The sequence below is a fragment of the Camelus dromedarius genome, chromosome 29 (assembly GCF_036321535.1).
Source record: "Camelus dromedarius isolate mCamDro1 chromosome 29, mCamDro1.pat, whole genome shotgun sequence".
NCBI lineage: Eukaryota > Metazoa > Chordata > Mammalia > Artiodactyla > Camelidae > Camelus > Camelus dromedarius.
The window spans coordinates 16,992,100-17,012,181 of record NC_087464.1 but is presented as its reverse complement, the minus strand read 5'-3'; the positions used below and the strand labels follow the sequence as shown (position 1 = coordinate 17,012,181).

General features: G+C 40.7%; 1 protein-coding gene and 1 long non-coding RNA gene across 4 annotated transcripts in view; one reads left to right on the top strand and one right to left on the bottom strand.

Annotated features, from left to right (window-relative positions):
* CRTC3 (CREB regulated transcription coactivator 3) overlaps positions 1-20,082 on the top strand; it is an 87,679-nt gene that overhangs the window by 6,309 nt on the left and 61,288 nt on the right. For all 3 annotated transcript variants that reach the window (XM_064480601.1, XM_064480602.1, XM_031440600.2), the window contains exon 2: positions 2,634-2,732. In XM_064480601.1, coding sequence (XP_064336671.1) covers positions 2,634-2,732 — 99 coding nt within the window. The remainder of the gene's footprint in view (positions 1-2,633; positions 2,733-20,082) is intronic.
* On the bottom strand, positions 2,963-18,982 carry LOC135319566 (uncharacterized). The gene is made up of 4 exons (XR_010378288.1): positions 18,824-18,982; positions 8,732-8,905; positions 3,463-3,547; positions 2,963-3,267 (listed from the first exon to the last, which is right to left on the bottom strand). It is a non-coding gene; the product is annotated as an uncharacterized LOC135319566 (long non-coding RNA).

The following is a 20,082-nucleotide window of genomic DNA, read 5'->3' as shown; positions in this document are numbered from 1 at the left end:
GATCTGGGAGACCTCAAGCTCAGTTGAAGGCAGGTCTCTAGCTAGATTTAGAACTGAGCTTGTTTGAAGCGTCAAGGCTCTTGGGTAAGAACTGAAGCCTTTGTGAGAACTCCCTGAAGGTAGGAACTTTGGCACATATTTATTTCAATAAGCCAGTGCCTGGCACAGTACCTGACACACAGTTAAAAGGCTTTAGATCAAGGGGGCTGAGAATTTTGTCTAGAGAATTGCAAAGGTAGATAGTCCAGTGCTTCTGGTTGAGAATGTTAAGATCAAAAGCTGATCTTTGTACTTATAACTTAGCTGATAGGTGAGAAAGTCTCACCATGGCCTTCTTCTCATATTTGACTCTCAGATCTGGGTTTTGATGAATAGATTATAACTGTTTCCCAGTACAGTATGTTTGAGAAATTAAGTACAGTGGGTGTAAGGAAGTTAAGGCAGTCAAAGGGTTTTATATGCCTTTCAAACTTCCAAATGTATGTAAGACCTTATCTTTTTGTTTTTTTTTTTTTTGTATATATATTTTTATTGAAGTATAGTCAGTTTACAATGTCATGTCAGTTTCTGGTGTACAGCACAATGCTGCAGTCATACATGAACTTACATATATTTGTTTTCATATTCTTTTTCACCATAAGTTACTACAAGATATTGAATGTAGTTCCCTGTGCTATACAGTGTGAACTTTTTACTCATCGGATTTTATGAGAATCCTCCTGTGTTTTGAAGTGAGAGACACTCTGCCAGAGTTCAGTAGGTGTTCTGTGCAATTCAGTGGGCTTGTTGATGTAATTGTTGGTGTATTTGTGGGAGAGGGTGAGCTGTGAGTCTCTCTACTCTCCCATCTTGGCTCATCCCCTCCAAGACAAGGATAGTCAAATGCTTCTGGTTGAGAATGTTAAGATCAAAAGCTGATATTTATACTTATAACTTAGCTGACAGATGGGAAAGGCTCACCATGGCCTTCTTCTCATATTTGACTCTCAGATCTCAGTTTTGATGAATAGATTATAACCATTCCCCAGTGCAGTATGTTTGAAAAATCAAATACTGTGGGTATAAGGAAGTTAAGGCACCCAAAGGGTTTTATATGCCTTTCAAACTTCCAAACATATACAAGACCTTATCTTTGGAGATGCATATTGAAAAATGGAACAGTAATCTGAATTTCTTTCAGTGGAATGCTGTGGGTAGTGGAGAGGGTAAAGATGAATCAAGATTGGACATAAGTTAATCATTGTTGGAGCTGGAAGATGAATAGATGGGGTTTCATTATATTAATCTCTATTTTGAATGTATTTGAAAGTTTTCATAATAAATGTAAAAACAGAACAAAATCACAGAGCTTCCTAGGCTCAGCGATGCTTTTCATCAACCAAACTTCACTTTTCTTTGAGCTTGTAAATAGTATGATCGTAGAGGGAGAAATGGAACAAAAGGAATATGGCAGAAATAAGAAAGTGGGTTCCAAGTCAGCTGTAGCTCAGCCTCCTTTAGCTGTGTGACCTTGGGCAAGTCTCTGAGCTTCCCTAAGTCTGGGTCTGCAGGTCTGTAAAAGCAGGATCGTGTGGTCTCCCTCGGTTGGTGAGAGGGCCAGGGATAAAGTGGGCAAAGCATCTAGCTCACCTTAGGGGCTCATGTCTAGTAGTTTTTATTACTATTAGACAAAGACAGAGAGTAATGAAAGGGTAAAGTCTGCCTCAGGGTTCCCGTCTGTCCTTTCTTCCCTACATGAATTACAAGTGCCAAGGGTTATATAACCACAGAGGTAATTTATTATTTTAGAAACAGAACTCTTAAAGACTAAATTGGACCACTCTGGGGTTTACAAGAACTGTAACCAGTTTACGGCCTTTTGAAAAATGAAGCAAGGAAGAACTTACAGAAGAAAAGCATATTAAAACAGTGGGATACCATTTAATACCTGTTGAATTGGCCTTCTTCTTTATCCCAATTAATGACAACATCCATTGTTAGTGAGTTTTTGGCTAAACTGTTTTCTCATACATACATTGGTATACCCTCTGGGAAAACGTTTTGGCAGTGTGTATTGAGAAGCCATCAGAAGGCCCAAACCCAGAGGCCAGTAATCACTCTTTGGAACGTGTTCTAAGGAAATAATTCAGAAGGAGAAATGTTATGTAGCCATTTAAAATGATTATGTAATATCATAGAAGAGACTTATGAGGTAAGCATGCAAGATTGGATCTATGTTCTGATCACCACTATGCAGATATCACACAGAAATGTAAATGGAGACTGGAAAAGAGCATGGAGAAGGGAAGCAGTCACTGTATTAGAGTCATGGACAGTGGCTTAGTTTTATTAAAGAAGTCTTTTTATTGCTGTTAAAGATTGTGCCTGCTCACCTACGCAAATGTGCATTCAAAGATGGTGCAAGAGTGCCTCACTGTCATGGCTGGGACATTTAGAACATGGGTATATTCATTCCAGAAACAGACTAATCAAAACCCAGACAGCACTGGAAGCGTAAAGGTTTTAAGTAGAGAAGAAATTGAAACAAAGACTTTCACTCTTGAACCATCTCACTACGAAAACACTGTACTTCAATGCTTCTGTTCCGTCTTTGCTGTCTTCTCTCAACAGCCTTGAAATCTCTTTGTCCCCAGGTTCAATTTCAGAAGCTTCAGCAACTGCGCCTTACACAGTACCACGGAGGGTCCTTACCCAATGTGAGCCAGCTGCGGAGCAGTGCCTCGGAGTTTCAGGTACGTCAGACACTTCCTTCAAGCTGAGTGGAGTGTAAAAAAGATAGGCAGACATTTTCCTGGAAAAGATTAGATCTTAAAGGCTAAACTGGGCTTAGACACAGTTCAGCTTAAGATAGTGTTATTACACAAATGGTCTAAGGCAGCACTGTCCACTGGAAATATAATGTGAGCCACACATACAATCTGAACTTTTCTGTAGCCACATTAAAGAAAAAGAGACTGGTGTAACTAACTTTAAAACCGTATAAATAATTTAAATAATTATGTGACCCAATATGTCCAAAATATTAATATTTCAACATATAATCAGTATAAAAAACCTAATGAGATATCTCACATTCTTTTTTTTTTCGTACTAAGTCTTTGAAATCCACACTTAAAGCACATCTTACCTGGTAGCAGCCATGCTTCACTACCTTCATGTGGCTAGTTTCTACCACGCTGGACAGTGCAGATCTAAGTCGTAGATTGTATTGCATTCAGATTAGTGCAGTATCATAGGATGCTTTAATTATTCATATTATTGAAGAGCCTAGTTCAAAAAAACAGTGTGGAATTGGTGATTCAGACAATGGTTGTTTGTTTTTTTGTGTGTGTGACAATGGTTGTCAAGATCTGAATTAAATTTAGATATACACTTTCTGAAAAATTAGAAGCCTGACATTCTAATTACAGAATTTAAGATCTGGTGTTAAATTTGAGATACAAACTTGAAGATGAAGTGTACCTTTATTCATTTGGATGCCTCTTCACTTTAAAACTACTGTCTTCTTTCTTAGTTGTGAAATCTGGTTCACTTGTTTGATGATGTCCTGTAAAATAAAAATATTATTTAAATGGAGACTTCCATTTGAGAGTGCTGATAGGAACTCTTAAACATAAAGTGATTAGAAAAAGTACTGTATGAACATGTTTGTGCCTTATTACTCTAGGATTTTGTCTTTAATATAATGACACTGAAATCTCACTGCCTAATTAGAATAATACTGCTTATTAGAATAATTACTATATAATAATTAGGATAATGCTGCCTATGTTAGACATCTACCTCTGTAGATCGAACAATCTTACATTTTGGCCTATTGGGTCATTCAGTATCCAAATAAAGTAGATCTCTGCTTTATGCTGGCTTTCATGCTTCAGAAAACAGAACATTGTCAGGATATGCTGTTTGAGATCCCGATTTTGTGGTACTTTACTAGTCAACTTTAGAGGAATATAGAATTTACTATCATGTCCCTTTCTTTGGGATGAAGTGACAGCCATTGATCTTCCCAGGAGTCTTTCTTTGGGTACTTTTTAAACTTTGAGACAATCACAAACTTACAGAAAAGTTGGAAGCACAGTAAAAATAACTGGTTTTTTCCTCTTGAGAATAGATTGCTGACCTGCCCTGTCAACCCCAAATACTTCACCGTGTATTTCCTACAAGCAAGGACGTTGTTGTACGTCACCTAAATAGAGCCAACAAAATCAGGAAAATTAACAGCAATGCTTTATTACCATTTGATCCTGAGACCCCTTTCAGGTTTCACCCATGTCCCATTACTGTCCTCTGTAGCAAAAGGATCTGGTGAGAACACCTACGCTGTCTTTAGTCTCCTTCAGTCTGGAACAATTTTTCAATCTTATTTTTGACATTAAAAAATTACTTTTGACTTTTGTGACCTTGCCACTTCTGAAGATCACAGACCAGTTATTTTGTAGAATATCCCTCTATTGGGGTTTGTCTGATGTTTCTTCATGGTTTAGATTGTGCATCTTTGGCAGGAATAGCCAGAAGTGATGCTGTTATCCAGTCCCACTAAGTGGGTGATTTTTCATTTTCATGATGTTCACTTTTATCACTTAATTAAGGTGGTGTCTGTTTGTCTTCTCCACTCTAAAGTCTTTGTAATCAATAAATATTTTGTGAGAAGATACTTTATCCTGATTCTCATCAGACTTTCAATTTGTACATTTATTTATTTCTCTCTATGAAGTTTTTTGATTTCTTAATTCATTTAATAGGTTATACTCTATAACTATTATTGTTGTTTTGATCCTTGCATTATCTCTGACTAGGCCAGTAGGAGTCCCCTTCCCAGAATTCTCATCAAACTGAAAAGAAAAAAGGGGGGGGGGATCCCAGAAGCATAGGTTTTTTTTTTTTAATAAATGTTTTTAAGGTATAGTTTACATAAAGTACAATTTACCTGTTTTAGATTTACAGTTTTGTGTTGTGTAATTACCACCACAATCAAGATACAGAACAGTTTCATCATCCCCGCAAAATTCCCTTTGTAGTCTATTTTCACCCCTTACCTCCGGCCTCTGCAACCACTGATCTGTAGTTTTGCCTTTTCCAGTGTGTCCTATAAATGGAATCAAAAGTATGTAGTCTTTTGAGTTCTTGTTCCACTTAGCATACTGCATTTGATCATCATGCATTGCTGTGGCATGGATGAGTTTCCTAGGGCTCCCCTAACAGCACCACAAACTGAGTGGTGGCTAAGACAAGAGGGAGTTTATTCTCTCACAGTTCTGGGCTCGAAGTCTGAAATCAGGGTATTAGTAGAGCCACGCTCTCTGGAGACTCTAGGGAAGAATCCTTCCTCGTCTCTTCCTAGCTTCTGTTGGCTGCTGCCAGTCCTTGGTGTCCCTTGGCTTGTAGCTGCATCACATCTGCAAAGCTTATCTTCCCAAATAAAATCACATTCATAGGTACTTGGGGTTAGGACTTGAACATATCTTTTTGGGGGAACATGATCCAATCCAGTACACTGCATTTATCAGTAGTTCATTCTTTTCATTGCTGAGTAGTATTCCGTTGTATGGAGGTACTTTAATTTGTTTATCCATTCATCAGTTGATGAGCATTTGGATTGCTTCCACCTTTTGGCAATTGTGAATGAAGATATTCACGTTCAGTTTTTGTGTAAACACCTGGTAGTAGAACTTCTGGATCATGTGGTAAGTGTATATTTAGCTTTGTAAGAGACTGCCAAACTGTTTTACAAAATGGATATATCATTTTGCATTCCCACCAGCAGTCTATGAGAGTTCCAGTGAATCTGCACTCTCTCTCCAACACTTGGTATTTCAGTTTTTTTAATTGTAAAATTAACACAACATAAAATTTATCACCTTAACCATTTTAAGTGTACATTTCAGTAGTGTTAAGTATATTCACATTGTTGTGCAACCAGTCTCCTGAACGTCTTCATCTTATAAAACTGAAATTCTATACCCATTAAACGACAACTCTCCATTTTCTCTTCCCCCGGCCCCTAGCAACCACTATTTTACTTTCTGTGTCTATGAATTTGACTCCTCTAGGTACCTCATGTAAGTGGAGTCACACAATACTTGTCTTTTTGTGAGTGGCTTATTTCACTTAGCATAATGTCCTCAAGGCTCATCCATATTATAGCGTGTGACAGGATATCCTTCCTGTTTAAGGCTGAATAATACTTCATTGTACATAAGTGCCACATTTTGTTTATCCATTCATCCACTGATGGGCACTTGGGTTACTTCCATCTCTTAGCTATTGTGAATAATGCTGCTATGAACATGGGTGTGCAAATGTCTCTTTGAAATCCTGCTTTCAGTTCTTTTTGATACATACCCAGAATTGGGATTGCTGGATCATATGGTAATTCTATTTGAGGAGCCCCCATTCTGTTTCCTACAGTGGCTGCACCATTTTACATCCCTACCAACGGTGTACGGGGGTTCTAATTCCTCCACATTGTCGACTCAGCTTACTGTCTTCTACAAAAAGGCCTGCTGGGATTTTAAATGAGGTTGCATTGAATCTGTAATCAGGTTGGGGAGAACTGATATCTTAATAGTACTGAGTCTTCTAATCCATGAATATGGTACAGAAGCACAGATTTTGATTCAAGTTAAGTTGCTGATCATTATTTAAACACAATCCTCTTTCATGTTTATAGATCATTTTGGAGTTTACAAAATGTTTTCGTATTTATTATTCGACTTGATCTTTAATACATTCGTTGGTGAGCATAGCACTATTAATGCATAATCACTATTTAATATTGGTTAAAGACCAATTTTCTATCCTAGTGGAGAATCTAAAAGCACATTCTTTCCTCTAACCCCTTGGGCCTTTATTCAGAGAACACAAACTTATCAGATAAGTAAACCAAAGTAAGCTTTTCAGACTGCCTTCTGGTAATCCTTAGCAAGGGACAGGTCATCGGTCAGGGGTGGCTAGAGTAAGAGCCCTCCTATTTCTAGGCAGGGCCTGGCACATGTGCTTTGAAAGCAGAGAGAGGAAGTGGGCATTATCGTCTCCTCTCAGGGCTAGGGCTGTGTCTTCTGGTTAGGGGACGGCTAACTGTTCTCTAGCGCGTTCCAGCCTGTGTGACAGCTAGGGCACCTGATTGTCGGCAGCCACATGAGAGGGACAGAGGGCATCTCTTTGTATAGGGATACCAGGGTACAGTTGTAGCCTTTCATAGCCTTCACCTAACCCACCTGGTCCTTTCAAATTATGTCACTAAAAACTAACCACACTTTTTACATTTCTGACTACGATGTTTTAACAAAATTGCATCATCTTGTTTATAGCTGAGGGTTTACAAGTTCTAACTAATTTAGGGAACAGTTTGGTGACCAAAGGGAGAAAGTCCTGTTCCAAGGCAGCAAAGACTGGATGGCCGGATCCAGAATGGTGATTCTTCTGAGACCTTCCACCAATGCACATGGGTCTAGAGAGGCCCAGAGTTTGCACAGCAAGTATGTAAGAGAAGCAGAACTTAAAAATCGAGTCTTTGACTCCTAATTCGATTTTAATGGCTTTCCTTTGCTGCATTTCCTTTAAAATTTTTATAAGATTCTTTAAAAAATGGTTGGCAACTGGTATATCAGTTAAATTCAAGCAAATGGAAAATATAAGTAGCAATATTAACCTCAAAATACTACAACTAATAATAGCCCACATTTATTGAGTATGTGCTGTGTGCCAAGCACTGCATTCAGCTCACTATACAGAGATTTTTTAATTTTCACAAAGACCATTTGGGGTTGGTATATGTATTTGATAAGTGTCATGACTTTATTTGAGTTGTATGTGATAAAAGAACACAGCAACAAATTGCAAAAAGCAGAAACTGGTATAACAAGGAGAATGTGACAGCACAATTGCAGGTTTTAAACTCACTCTAATGGCTGAGTCAATATACAACATAAAGATAAAGGAGAGTGATGTTAACAAATCAGGATTATTATATATAAAATTTATTCTGTATACTTTGTTTAAAGCATTTTATTAAGATGTAATTTACATGTCATATAATTCACCCACTTAAAGGGAATGAGTTAATGTTTTTTAGTATATTCACAGGGTTTGCAACCATCATAATAATAGAAGTTTAGAACATTTTCATCCCCTCTGAAAAATAGCCCACACCCATTAGCAATCAATACCCATTGCACTCCTACCTTGCCCGCCATCCAGCCTTTAAGCAACTGTTAATCTAGTGTCTCTATCCTCTTCTCTAAAAAGGTAAGATACCTTTTTTAGATATTCATAGACAAATTTTAAAAACAACATTTTTTCCTGACTATAGAAAGTGACACTTGCTTCTCATAGAAAACATGTAACATCCCCGTTCACACCTTGGCTTTTTTCATTATTTTTGTTGTGACCGTAAATATTTTTAAGAAAGTCAGCATCGTACTGCATGTATAGTTTTGTATCTTCTTTTTTATGTCATGCACATTTTCTTGTATGTTTAAATGATTTTCAAAAATATTATTTCTAGTGACTTACGATATTCTGTCACATGGATGCACCACAGTTTATTGAACTGCTCCCTTACTGTTGCATGTTTGGATTGTTTTCACTGTTTATTCATAGAATATGTGTGTGTATGCATTGTATGTATAAATCGATTACATACCAGGCCAAAGAACTTCTCAGTAAATTAAAAAAGGTACCACCATGCTGGTCCCAAGCAGCCCCGCTTTCTGCAGTTGAAGCATACCTCTCAGAGCTCCTCCGGGCCCTTGTCCTCCTGGCTGTGGGCTGTGAGGGTCTGACGAGGGGGAGAGGGCAGCAGAAGCAGATTTCGATGAAGGGTGGAGACCTGCGCCCCTGCTACACAGCCCAGGGAACACTCTGAGCTTCAAGGAGCCAAGTACAAGAAGGTGAGGAGCTTCTGTAGTGAAACAAGAGAGACTGAATTTCATTGAATATCCTCACAGAAGGTGTAGGGTCTTGTACTTCTCTCCTGACAGAAGAGCTGAGGTTCCTTGATGCTGTCCGGACATCTTGGAGGTAAACAACCTGAGGACCCACAGACCACCTCCCCTGAGCCTCCATGATTTCGACAGTCACCTGATAGGGTTGTTATGAGCATCTAATGAGCTCGGAGGAAATGCAGCAGGAGCATTGGAAGCTCTCAGGTGCTAAGCAGTGGTCAGTCATTAACACACATGGTGCCCAGGAACAAGTTTGAAGTAAGAAGTTTCTGTTTATCGCTTTCTACCTCTTTTTCTCCTGTGCTCTTCTCAATTCTCCCCACCCTGCCAAGACCTGTGCTGTCCAGTATGGGAGACATGGCTGTGTTTAAATCTTTCATGAAGATGACTTAAAATAAATACAAATTAAAGATTCAGCTTCTCGGGAAGCCCCACCTGAAGTCCTCAGTGGGCACACGTGGTGGGTGGCACTCATGCTGCATTTGTGTCCCGTGTCAGCACCAGGTTAAGGCTTCACCTGCCCCTGCAAGCCCAGTGCTTTAAGGTGATCTCCCCCTGCCTTCTTTCCTTCATCAGCCAGGCAGATTTCTGTGTCTTGGCTAAAGCGCTTATTGGGATTATAAGAAAAGTATTCTCATTAAATTTCATATAAAAAAAGTGGCCTCCATTTCACTATTCTGAGACACATGCATTTCACAAGGATGCCTGCAAAATCAAATCTCGGGGTTGGCAGAATTCCACACAATAGAAGGTGGATGTTGATCTGAAAGGCTGTGTGGAAGGGCTCATCCTTAAATTACAGCACACGCATGCACACACGCACGCACACACATACATGCAGGTGGGCATCTGAATGAAGCAGCTGACCCTGGGAGGGCTTTGTGCTCTCCTGCTCCCCTTCTCCTATAAGAGAGGATTAACTACCCTTCTTTTTCGGCCACTGCCTCTCACTGAAGAAGGGCTGCTCTGCCTTAAGCCGTGAGTGACCATGGAGTCGAAGAGACTGTCCCAAAATGGTTCTGGCTTGGGTCACAGTTGAGAGTCTCCGCAGAGACCTCGGAACGGCCTCTTGTGCCATCTGTTGGTCTTCAGAAGTTCTGTCTGTCTCTACTTTCAGCCCCCAGCTGCTCACATTTCCTGCCCAGCTCTCATCTAGTTCTTTTGTCTCCTGGAATTTTGGCAGTGACCTGCAGAGTGAGCTTGCCCTCAGCCTCTGCTTCCTCTGGATACTGCCTGGGGTGGGGCTGTGGTGTGATGAATAACACGGCTTGGGGTCCAGCAGACCTGGGCTTGAGTCCTGGCTCCCTTGCCCTTTTGATCTGTGATCCTGGGCTTTCTTTCAACCTCTCTTAGCCTGGGTTTTTTTGCAGGGGGTAGGGGGGTTGTATATAAAACAGGGATAATAATAATTATCCATAAGATAAACTGAGATAATGGGAGGCATGGAAGCATTGACCAAGGGATTTGGGAGCTGGAGTGAGTTAAGGGAACTAGGGTGCAAAGATAACTGATTCCTTCCCAAGCCACTCACTGAAGCCTGTTTATGTGTGCTCATTCATCATCGTTTGTGGCTCTTGTGGCATAGTCATCTGCTCAAAACTTAAAAGGGAGAGGAAATTTTGTTCCCAAGGCCATAAACCTTAGCCAGCCCTGCTCTTGGGTACAGCATGCTCTCTGTCAGCCCTGAAACAATACCCCTTTATCCAAATACTATTAGATATAATGAGATAGGGCAGTGACCTTGGGCTTCTGCGTGAGATTTAGAAGAACACATTTACAAATTATTTTAGCATGCATTATTTCCAGGGAAGATTTACACTGATTCCTAATATCTCTGTTAAGTCTTAGTTTCTTTTTCAGAAAACAGTATTTTTCTGAATTTGTCTCTAAATGCTTTAGGAGTCTGTACCTCCCAAACTGTGTGCACTTTGCAACTGTGATTTTTTTTTTTTTTTTACTATCTATCTATGTGTTTGATTTGCTCCTTGGTTTGCCTTTAATTTTGGCTTCCAGTGGGACATTATTCTCTTCTGCCTAAGGAAATAGTGAGAAGCACAGAAAGTTGGGGGCTTACTTAATAGCTTTGGAATCTGCATCTGTCCCAAAATAGGAACTGTGACCAAGAATATGGTTGTCATATTTTTAATACAGATTTGAGTAGTACTTTTTTCCTCTTCCTTTTTATCTAACCATATGTGTTGAATAGAAAACTTACAGAATGAAAGAGAAAAGTAGACAACTCATGAATCTCTAGTCATCGAGAATAAAGGCCTTTGAAATAACAGACGGGACAGGGAACAGCGGCCCCACACACTGAATTAGGAACATCTGCATCCATGAGGACTTGACCAAGAGACCTGGAACATGGCCGCTTTCATTCTGCCTTTCACGTGCTCCCAATTGTTCACATGATAGGGGGTCAGGAATAGCATGGATACTCCAAATAGGGCTTTAAAGGCTGAACTGTGTTCCACTAATTTAAGTTTCTTATGCTAGAAAGTAGGAAGAGATGGGAACTTCAAACTAGTGGTCTGTTTGAAAAGAAATACTGTGAGGACTAATGTGCCAATGTCCATTTTGCTTTAAAAGACAAGCTTTAGGGCAGTACAAAGGCTGTGTAGTATGATGGCCAAAAGGTCAGACTGTGAATTCAGATCCAGCCTCGGCCACTTCCCAGCCGGGTGACCTAGGACAAATCACTTAACATCTCAGCCTTAGTTCCTTTACCTGTGAAGTGAGGATGGTAGTAATGCCAGTATCAGAGTTTTGTCGTGAGGAATCAGTGAGTTAATACCTGTAACGCTCTTTGGGCCACGCCTGGCACGGGGGAGCACGTTAGAGGTCCTTCCCCTTGTCGTGGGTATTGTTACTACCCCCCCCCCCCAGCTCCACCACCGTAGTTACTTCTACCACCCCCTCTCTGGCCATCTCTACCTCCACTGCTGCCTCTCGGGCTTTGGTGTCAGCCTGGGCGGAGTTCTAGCTCTGCTGTCATTTAAGTCTAAAAGCCCCCATGTCTGCATTTGTAAAATGTTAATAGTGTACTTCTCAGGGTCCTGGTGAGGATGAAGCGGGGATAATGCATGTGGGCACTCTGCCCGAGCCTGGACAATCAGGGCTTGTTGCTGTGTTTCTGTTACTGGGGCGGCTCTTAGCCAAGGTGTCACTCCCCGCAGAGTGCTGGGCTCCCTTGTGAGTTGTGTCACAAGCAATTTGTTCTTATCAATAAGCTGCCAGCGCTTGAGAATTATTTTTAAAAGGTGATTGGAGCTAAGTCAAGGTTATCCCCCTATAGCTTTGCTGTTGGTTTCCATTTTGAGAAGTGGGAGAATGCCTGGAAGGGAAGCCCGGAGATACCTGCTAGAACAGGTCCTGCACTGGAAAGTTGAGTGCTTCATGTGAGGCAGAATCAGGTGTGAGAACCACTGGTCTGGGGGTGCTGGCCTTTTTGCCACAGAGCGTACTGTTCACAGTCTCTCATGTTCGTGCTTCTCCACGTGGCAAATCTCTGTTCTGCCACTTGTCAGACTAAAGTGCCACACTCCCCAATGTCCCCTGTTCTTATCATGTCCAAATGTGTAGATACCAAGGAAATACTTGTTCTGACTGTTAATATCACTTTCCTTATACATTAAACAGCTACTGTGACTTGCCCTGACTTTACCCATTAATAAATGTCTACCGAGCACCTGTTATGAGTAAGCTATTATTGGGCTTATGAAGATAAGTCAGGGAATGTCCATTTAAGAAGCTTATAATCAAGTTGCAGGAGAGACAGGTTGTGTACACAGGACTGTAGCAGAGAAACATTGGCTCTAGTGTTCTTTTTCTTTTTCAGCTTTCAGTTTTAAATCTTTTTACTCAGGGAAAGTAAGACATTGTGTTTGTTTATAGCTTGGTCCTTAATTCATTATAAAAGTAATACATGCTCATTGTATAAAATTCGGGAAAATATGTAAAAATGAAAAAACAAAAAATTATCCATATTTCATCAACTAGAAATTACTATTTTAATGTTTTATTTTAGTTATTTTTCATGCATCTTTTATACAGGTGATATTCTGCATATTTATATTCTTTAAAAAATTTCAGCCATTATGTAATCATCCTTTCCCTAAGTTATTAAGATACTTAATAAGTACAGTTTTAATAGCTAAATATTTCATCGCATATGACTTACTTATAACCACTCCCTCTGTATTTGGATATTTTGGTTGACTCTGGTTTTCCTTGATTATAAATAATATAGTAATAAACACCTTGGCGTATGAGTCATCTGTGTTTCTAATCATAGACTCCTATAGGTAGAATTATTCAAAGTAAAAATGCTTGTAAGATTATTAATACATGTGGCTTTGTTGCTTTTTAGCAAATATACTTAACCTAACAAAACTTTTGACTCTGATTTGAATACTTATTGCCTTAGCCTGAATATTTATTACCTTAGGTCCTTAGCCTTTATAGATCTAACATTCCAAGTGTGGGCTATTCCAGAATAACTCCAAAGTTCATGATGTAAAGTAGTTTGCGTATTTACTGAAGCACAAAGTGTAATCACACAGGCCTTGAGGCTGGCGTAAGGGGCTGAGTCCCCTGGGTAGTGAGTGGCCAGGGCTGCCTAGCACTGCTTTCGCTGGGGCTTCATGGCTCTTTCTGCAATACCTCTCATATTTTGCTCTAAAAATTCATTGTTTTAAATTTGGAGAACTTTCATAAAAACTGAGAAGGTGTACAATTATGCATAGAAAACCTATGACTGTCTGAGAAATGTGACTTAAGAAAAAACTAGGCATTTGTACAGATATTTCCATATTAGAAAATTGAAGATTTACTTTCTAATTGTTTGGTAGTATGTATTAATGCTACTTCTAGAAAATAACTGCAATTTCATTTTTAGAGCCAACTAAAGAAATTATTCTCTTTATAATAATTATGAAGTAGATATATATATATATATATCTATCTTTACAATAAAATATGAAAATAAATACATTAATGAAGTCATCAGACAAGGAGCCATAACATATATTTCCCTACTTGGATTAATTTTTAAAGAAATTCTTTGTATTTTGGTGGGAATATCTTATACTCTAGCTAGGAAAGAAACTGTATAGAAAATAATTTAATCAGTGTCTGGGAGTCTGATAACACACTTGGTAAAAGAGACATCGCTGAGACCAATCACAAGTTAATCTGTACTTAACCTTGTACTTCTAAGTGGAACCACCCACCCCGCCAGCCCCCAGCATCACACCCTGGAGCAGCTCCCCCACCCCCTTTGTTTGAACTATTCCCCTTGAGGTTGCTTTCTCTCCTTTTGGTGACAGGGAGGTGGCAGTAGCTACCATTGCTTCCTGTCTGGCCCTTAGAACATTTCTTGCTTTTATTTCACAGTCCCTTGGCAAACTGGCACCCCAACTCTTCTGATCCCAGGACCTGCCTTTCCTCCTTCCCCGCTAAGGTCTAAGACAGGTTCAAAATGGGGCCCCACTTGGAGGGACTTGTATTTCTGCACACGTGGACCTTTCTTTCATGTAGTCATCTGGCCTTGTGGCCCTGTCCAGTATGTTAAAGGCCTAGAATCAGTCTGAATATGCCCACATCACCCTGATGACACGGCTATGGGCAGAGATGGAGTCAGGTCTGTTTGGTTTCTGGCTTCCAGTGTAGCCTTCTTCCTCAGGCTCTGGAGGCCATTTGATCCCGGACTAGCCAGCCCCTTGCCGTCTCTAAGACCCAGCTGGAGCTGAGCAGAGGGACTGAGGCTGCCTCAGAGCCTGTAATTTGGCTTCAAGTCCCCACTACTGGCCTTGTGCCTTAGCTCTGATAACTGGACTCTTGTTTGGTTCCTGGGTGCCAGAATCCCATGGTAACCTGCCTCATATCCCTCGGCCTTGTTTTTATCCGCGTCTCTCCCAGGGACTGAAGTCCTGCCCTAAAGCAGTGACAGATGCACTTTCCTAATGTCAACTACCCATTTTGCCTTTCTGATTGGATTCCAGAGTGTCCTAGATTTCTCATTGTTCTGCAGTGCCTGCAGTCAGGAAGCCTCTGTTCTGGCCACTTATCTCAGCAAATGGCAACTCCTTTCTTCCAGTTACTCAGGCCAAAACCTCGGAATCATCCTTAACTCCTCCCGTTCTCTGACATCCCATAGCCGAGTCATCAGCAAATTGATTCTACAGTAAAATTACATCCAGGATCTGACTGCCCTGGTCTGAATCGCTATCATCTCTGCCCTGGATTCTTGCAAAGAGCCTCCCGACTGGTTTCCTGGCTTCTGTCTTATCCCCTTTCAGTTATTTTCAACACAGCCATCTGAGTGACCCTTTTAAAAGATGATCCAGATGATACCACTTCTCTTTTCAGAATCCTCCCGTGGCTTCCCATCTCACAGAGTAAAACCAAAGTGCAAAGTGCAGTCGCGGCCCCACGCATCCGGCTGCCTCTCTGCTCTTACCTGCTGCATGTCTGCACAGAACTGTCACGCGGGCCCCCTCCCTGCAGCCACACTGGCCTTTTTCTCTGCTCCTTGGACCCTCCCTGGGATCTCACTGCCCGGAGCGCTCTTCCCCCAGATAACTGAATGCCTTACTTCCTCACTTCTCCTAGCTGTAATCCAAGTATCTCCCTTCAGTGAGGCCTTGCCTCTTTAAAATCACCACCCCCACCTCTTTCCTGCTTAATATTTTTCTCCTCACTATCCAATGTACTATATATTCCATCTATTTATCTTATTTATACTCTGTTTCCTCCATTGGAATATAAGCTGCATAAGGCCAAGGGCACTTGGGTTCACTGCTGTATCCCCAAAGTCTGTTCTAGAACCTGGCCAGGGTATGAGTTCATTAGATATTTGTTGAATGAATGAATCAGGTAGTTGAATATTTGTTGTGTGTCAGCACTGTTCCCAGCATTTCATGTGCATTATCTCATTTAATTCTCACAGTAACCTTATGTGATGGTACTTCTGTGATTCTCATTTTGCCTATGAGAAAACTGAATCTAATTAGAGAAGTTAAGTGACTTGATCAGGAAGATCTGAGCAACCACACAAATAATCAGAGAGGGAAGCATGTTAAAACAAACACAGACTTTTCTGTTCGACAAATCTGCCTTCAGGTCCCAGCTCTGTCAGTTATTAGTTGAGTTAAAACCTCTTTAATCTTCAGTTTCCTCAGTTATAAAATGTAGACAATGATTCCACCTCTCAGGTAAAAGGATTACATGAGATCATGGGTATGTTATTTTCAAATGTATTTTCCTGATTGTTGGTGACTTTTTTTTTTTTTTTTGATATATTTACTGGCCATTAAGATTTCTTCTGGAAATTTTCTGTTTATAACCTTAGCCCAGTTTTCTTTCTTTTCTTTCTTCTTTTTTTCTTACCAAGTTGCAGGAGTTTTTTGATATACACAATGTCCTATTGTCACATTTTGAGGAAAATTCATTTATCTTTTGATAATGTTTTTGGAGTTTTCTTTTATTCATATATAGGCATTACCTTAGAGATACTGCAAGTTCAGGTTCAGATCACCACAATAAAGCAAATTTCACAATAAAGCAAGTCACATGATTTTTTTTTTTGTTTCCCAGTGCACATACAAGTTATGTTTATGTGGGCTGTTAAGTATAATAGCATTATGTCTAAAAAATGTACATACCTTAATTAAAAAATACTTTATTGCTAAAAAATGCTAACCGTCATCTGAGCCTTCAGTGAGTCCTAATCTTGCTGCTAGAGGGTCTTGCCTCGATGTTCATGGTTGCTGACTGATCAGAGGTGGTGGCTGCTGAAGGGCGGGTGGCTATGGCAATGTCGTTTAAAATAAGGCAGCAATGAAGTTGGCCACATCTATTCACTCTTCCTTCCACAGATGATTTCTCTGTAGCAGGCAATGCTGTTTGGTAGCATTTCACCCACAACAGAACTTCTTTCAAAACTGGAGTCAGTCTTCTCAAACTCTGCTGCTGCTTTATCAGTTAAGTGTATGTGATAGTCTAAATCCTTTGTTGTCACGTCAGCAGTCTTCACCACATCTTCACCAGGAGTAGATTTCATCTCAAGAAACCCCTTTCTTTCCTCATCCATAGGGAGCAACTTATATTAAAGTTTATCATGAGGTTGTAGCAATTCAATTATATCTTCAGGCTCCACTTCTGTGTCTGGTTTTCTTGCTGCTTCCACTATATCTACAGTAACTTCCTCCACTGAAGTCAGTCATCCTTGAGGGTTGGAATCAACTTCTTTTTTTTAATTTTTATTTTTTGTGGGTGACGGGAGGTAATTAGGTTTATTTATTTTTTAGAGGAGGTACTGGGAATTGAACCCAGGACTTTGTGCATGCTAACCATGCGCTCTACCACTTGAGCTGTACCTTACGCCCTGCAATCAACTTCTTTTTGACAACTTCCCATGAGTCATGAATGTTCTTAATGGCATCAGGAGTAATGAATTCTTGAAGGTTTTCCGTTGACTTTTGCCCAGGTCCTTCAGAGGAATCACTATCTAAGCAGCTATAGCCTTAGGAAATGTAGCCTCCTCACCTCTCAGCCTTCACAGAAGTGAAGAGAGTTCGGGCCTTGCTCTGGATTAGGCTTTGGCTTTAGGGAATGTTGTGACTGGTTTGATCTTCTATCCAGACCACTCAATCTTTCCCCATGTCAGCAGTAAGGCTGTTTCTCTTTCTTATCATTTGTGTGTTCACAGGAGTAGCACTTTTCATTTCCTTCAGGAACTTTAACTTTGCACTCACAACTTGGCTATCTCTTTGGTGTAAGAGGCTCAGTTTTTGCCTGTCCCGGCTTTTGATGTGCCTCCCTCACTGAGCCTAACCATACGTAGCTTTTGATTTAAAGTGAAAAACATGTGACTCTTCCTTTCACTTGAACACTTAAAGGCCATTGTAAGGTTATTAACTGGCCTAATTTCAATATTACTGTGTTTCAGGGAATGGGGAGACTGAGGAGAGGGAGCGAGATGGGGGAACAGCCAGTCAGGGAAGCGGTCAGAACACACACAACATTTACTGCTTAAGTTTGCTGTCTTACATGGATACAGGCCATGGTGCCCTAAAACAATTACAGTAGTGACATCAAAGATCACTGATCACAGGTCACCATGATGAATATAATAATAATGAAAAAGTTTGAAATATTGCGAGAATTACCAAAATGTGACACAGAGACATGAAGTGAGTAAATGCTGTTGGAAAAATGGCACCAATAGACTTGCTCGATACAGGGTTGCCACAAACCTTCAATTTCTAAAACATGGAATATCCACAAAGCACGATAAAGCAAGGTGTACCTGTAGTTAGAGGTCTGGTGTTAGTGACTGATTGGGCCAATGAGAACACAGATTCATTCATTCAACAAATATTTCCTGAGTGCTAGCGAACCTTGTGGGATGTTCATTTGGTTAGGACCAGCTCTAAATCCTGACTCAATTTGCGTCACTGATGGTGTCTCTCAGCTTTGGTTTTAGCAGATTCTTGAAAGAGAATGCATTTTCTCAGAGTCAAGTAGACCCAAACATTTCCCAGACTTTGGCCACATAATCAGAAATTTCAAAAGAGTCTTGGAATTTATGGGCGTGACTCCAAACGATCAGGCATTCATTGTCTGTCTGCAAGCAGAGTCTGCTTTCTCCCTGCAAGTTCAGGGCACTGATAGAACCAATGATGGGTACTTCAGACCTGCCCCATGGGGTGAGCTTCAAAGGCAACAGAAACTAGATGCATAATTCACATGGTCAAAACCTAGGAGGCCCTTCTGATTGTCTGACATATTATCAGGTCACCAGCTCTGCAGGCCCTCAAAGGTCCCGTTGGGGAAGCAGCAGGGACTGAGCGCAGCAGCCAGATGCCACCTACCTGAACTGCAGGTCCAGGTGCGTCCGGATGGTAAATGTCCTGTGAATGAATCACCAGTGTTCCTGGTTGCAGCCTCTGGTGCAGGTTTACTTTGTGGAGATGTCTCACACAAGGACTGTCTTGGAAGTCCCTTGGGGATTCAGCAAAATGGGTCTCTCAGAAACCTTTAATAACACAAAAGTCCTTGTTTGGAAAAAGCCACTTCAGTAAATCTCTTCCGTAAGTCTCTACAACTTGCCATCCAGTGCGTTAAAATAAAAACAGTTTTCACCCTCTGCTTCAGTATCTCAGCATGGGGTCAAGAGTGTGGTCCTTGGAGTCAGACTGGAGGTCCCATTACCAGTCTCACTGCTAACTAGCACTGGGACTTTAGACAAGATCCCTAACCTGTCTATGCCTCAGCTCACTCACCTGAGATGTGGCTACTAAATAGTACCTAGTATAATGTTATGAGGATTAAATTAGTTAATGCACAGATATCCTTAGAACAATGCCCAGCACATAGTTATTGCTCAAGAAATGTTGCAAAATTTCTGGTACAGACTCTCCCATTGTGTGAAATACGAGAAGCTGGGCACACCAGCCTTCTAATTTGACTTCAATAAATTGTTGGTATCATTTTTCCCTCTTTTGTTGCAAGTACCCTACGCAGGGCTAGAGAACTCGGCTTTTGCTGTTTATATTAAGCTGCTTAAATTCCAGACTAGCTAGCTATGTCCTGCTCATTCTTCACTGACTAGATGAAAACACTTTTGCTGAAAGTCTTCATTGGCCTGTCCTAGGGTAGCCAGGCTGTACATTGATCCCGTGACCCAGTGTGGCTTCTGGGAAAGGTAGAGGGGATATCCAGAGAGAGAAGACAGACCTGGGCAGTGGCAGAGCCAGCACGAGGGCAGAGCCCAGGTCTCCGGATTCCCTTGCATTTGAATTTCGTGTTAAGTTCAAATCATATTAATATGAAGTAACCCTCTTACCTTTCTCCCCGAATCCAGCCTCTGACTGCCAGATCATAACAGAGGGAGAAGAGGCACCACCTTTAAAACAGTGATTGTCTCTAGCTAAACTTTTCAAGTTCTCACATTTTTGGCAGTAGAAACAGCCAAAGTTTTGGTCTGACTCCCTGCAAAATTTCACAATAGTTAAGAGTCAGGATTGGTCTCTGTTATGAAACAGCCAGTTTTTACACTTTAGACTTTAAAAATGAAGCTTTAGTTGTTTATGATTACTTTGGGTATTTTCCAAGAGTCAGGATAACATCT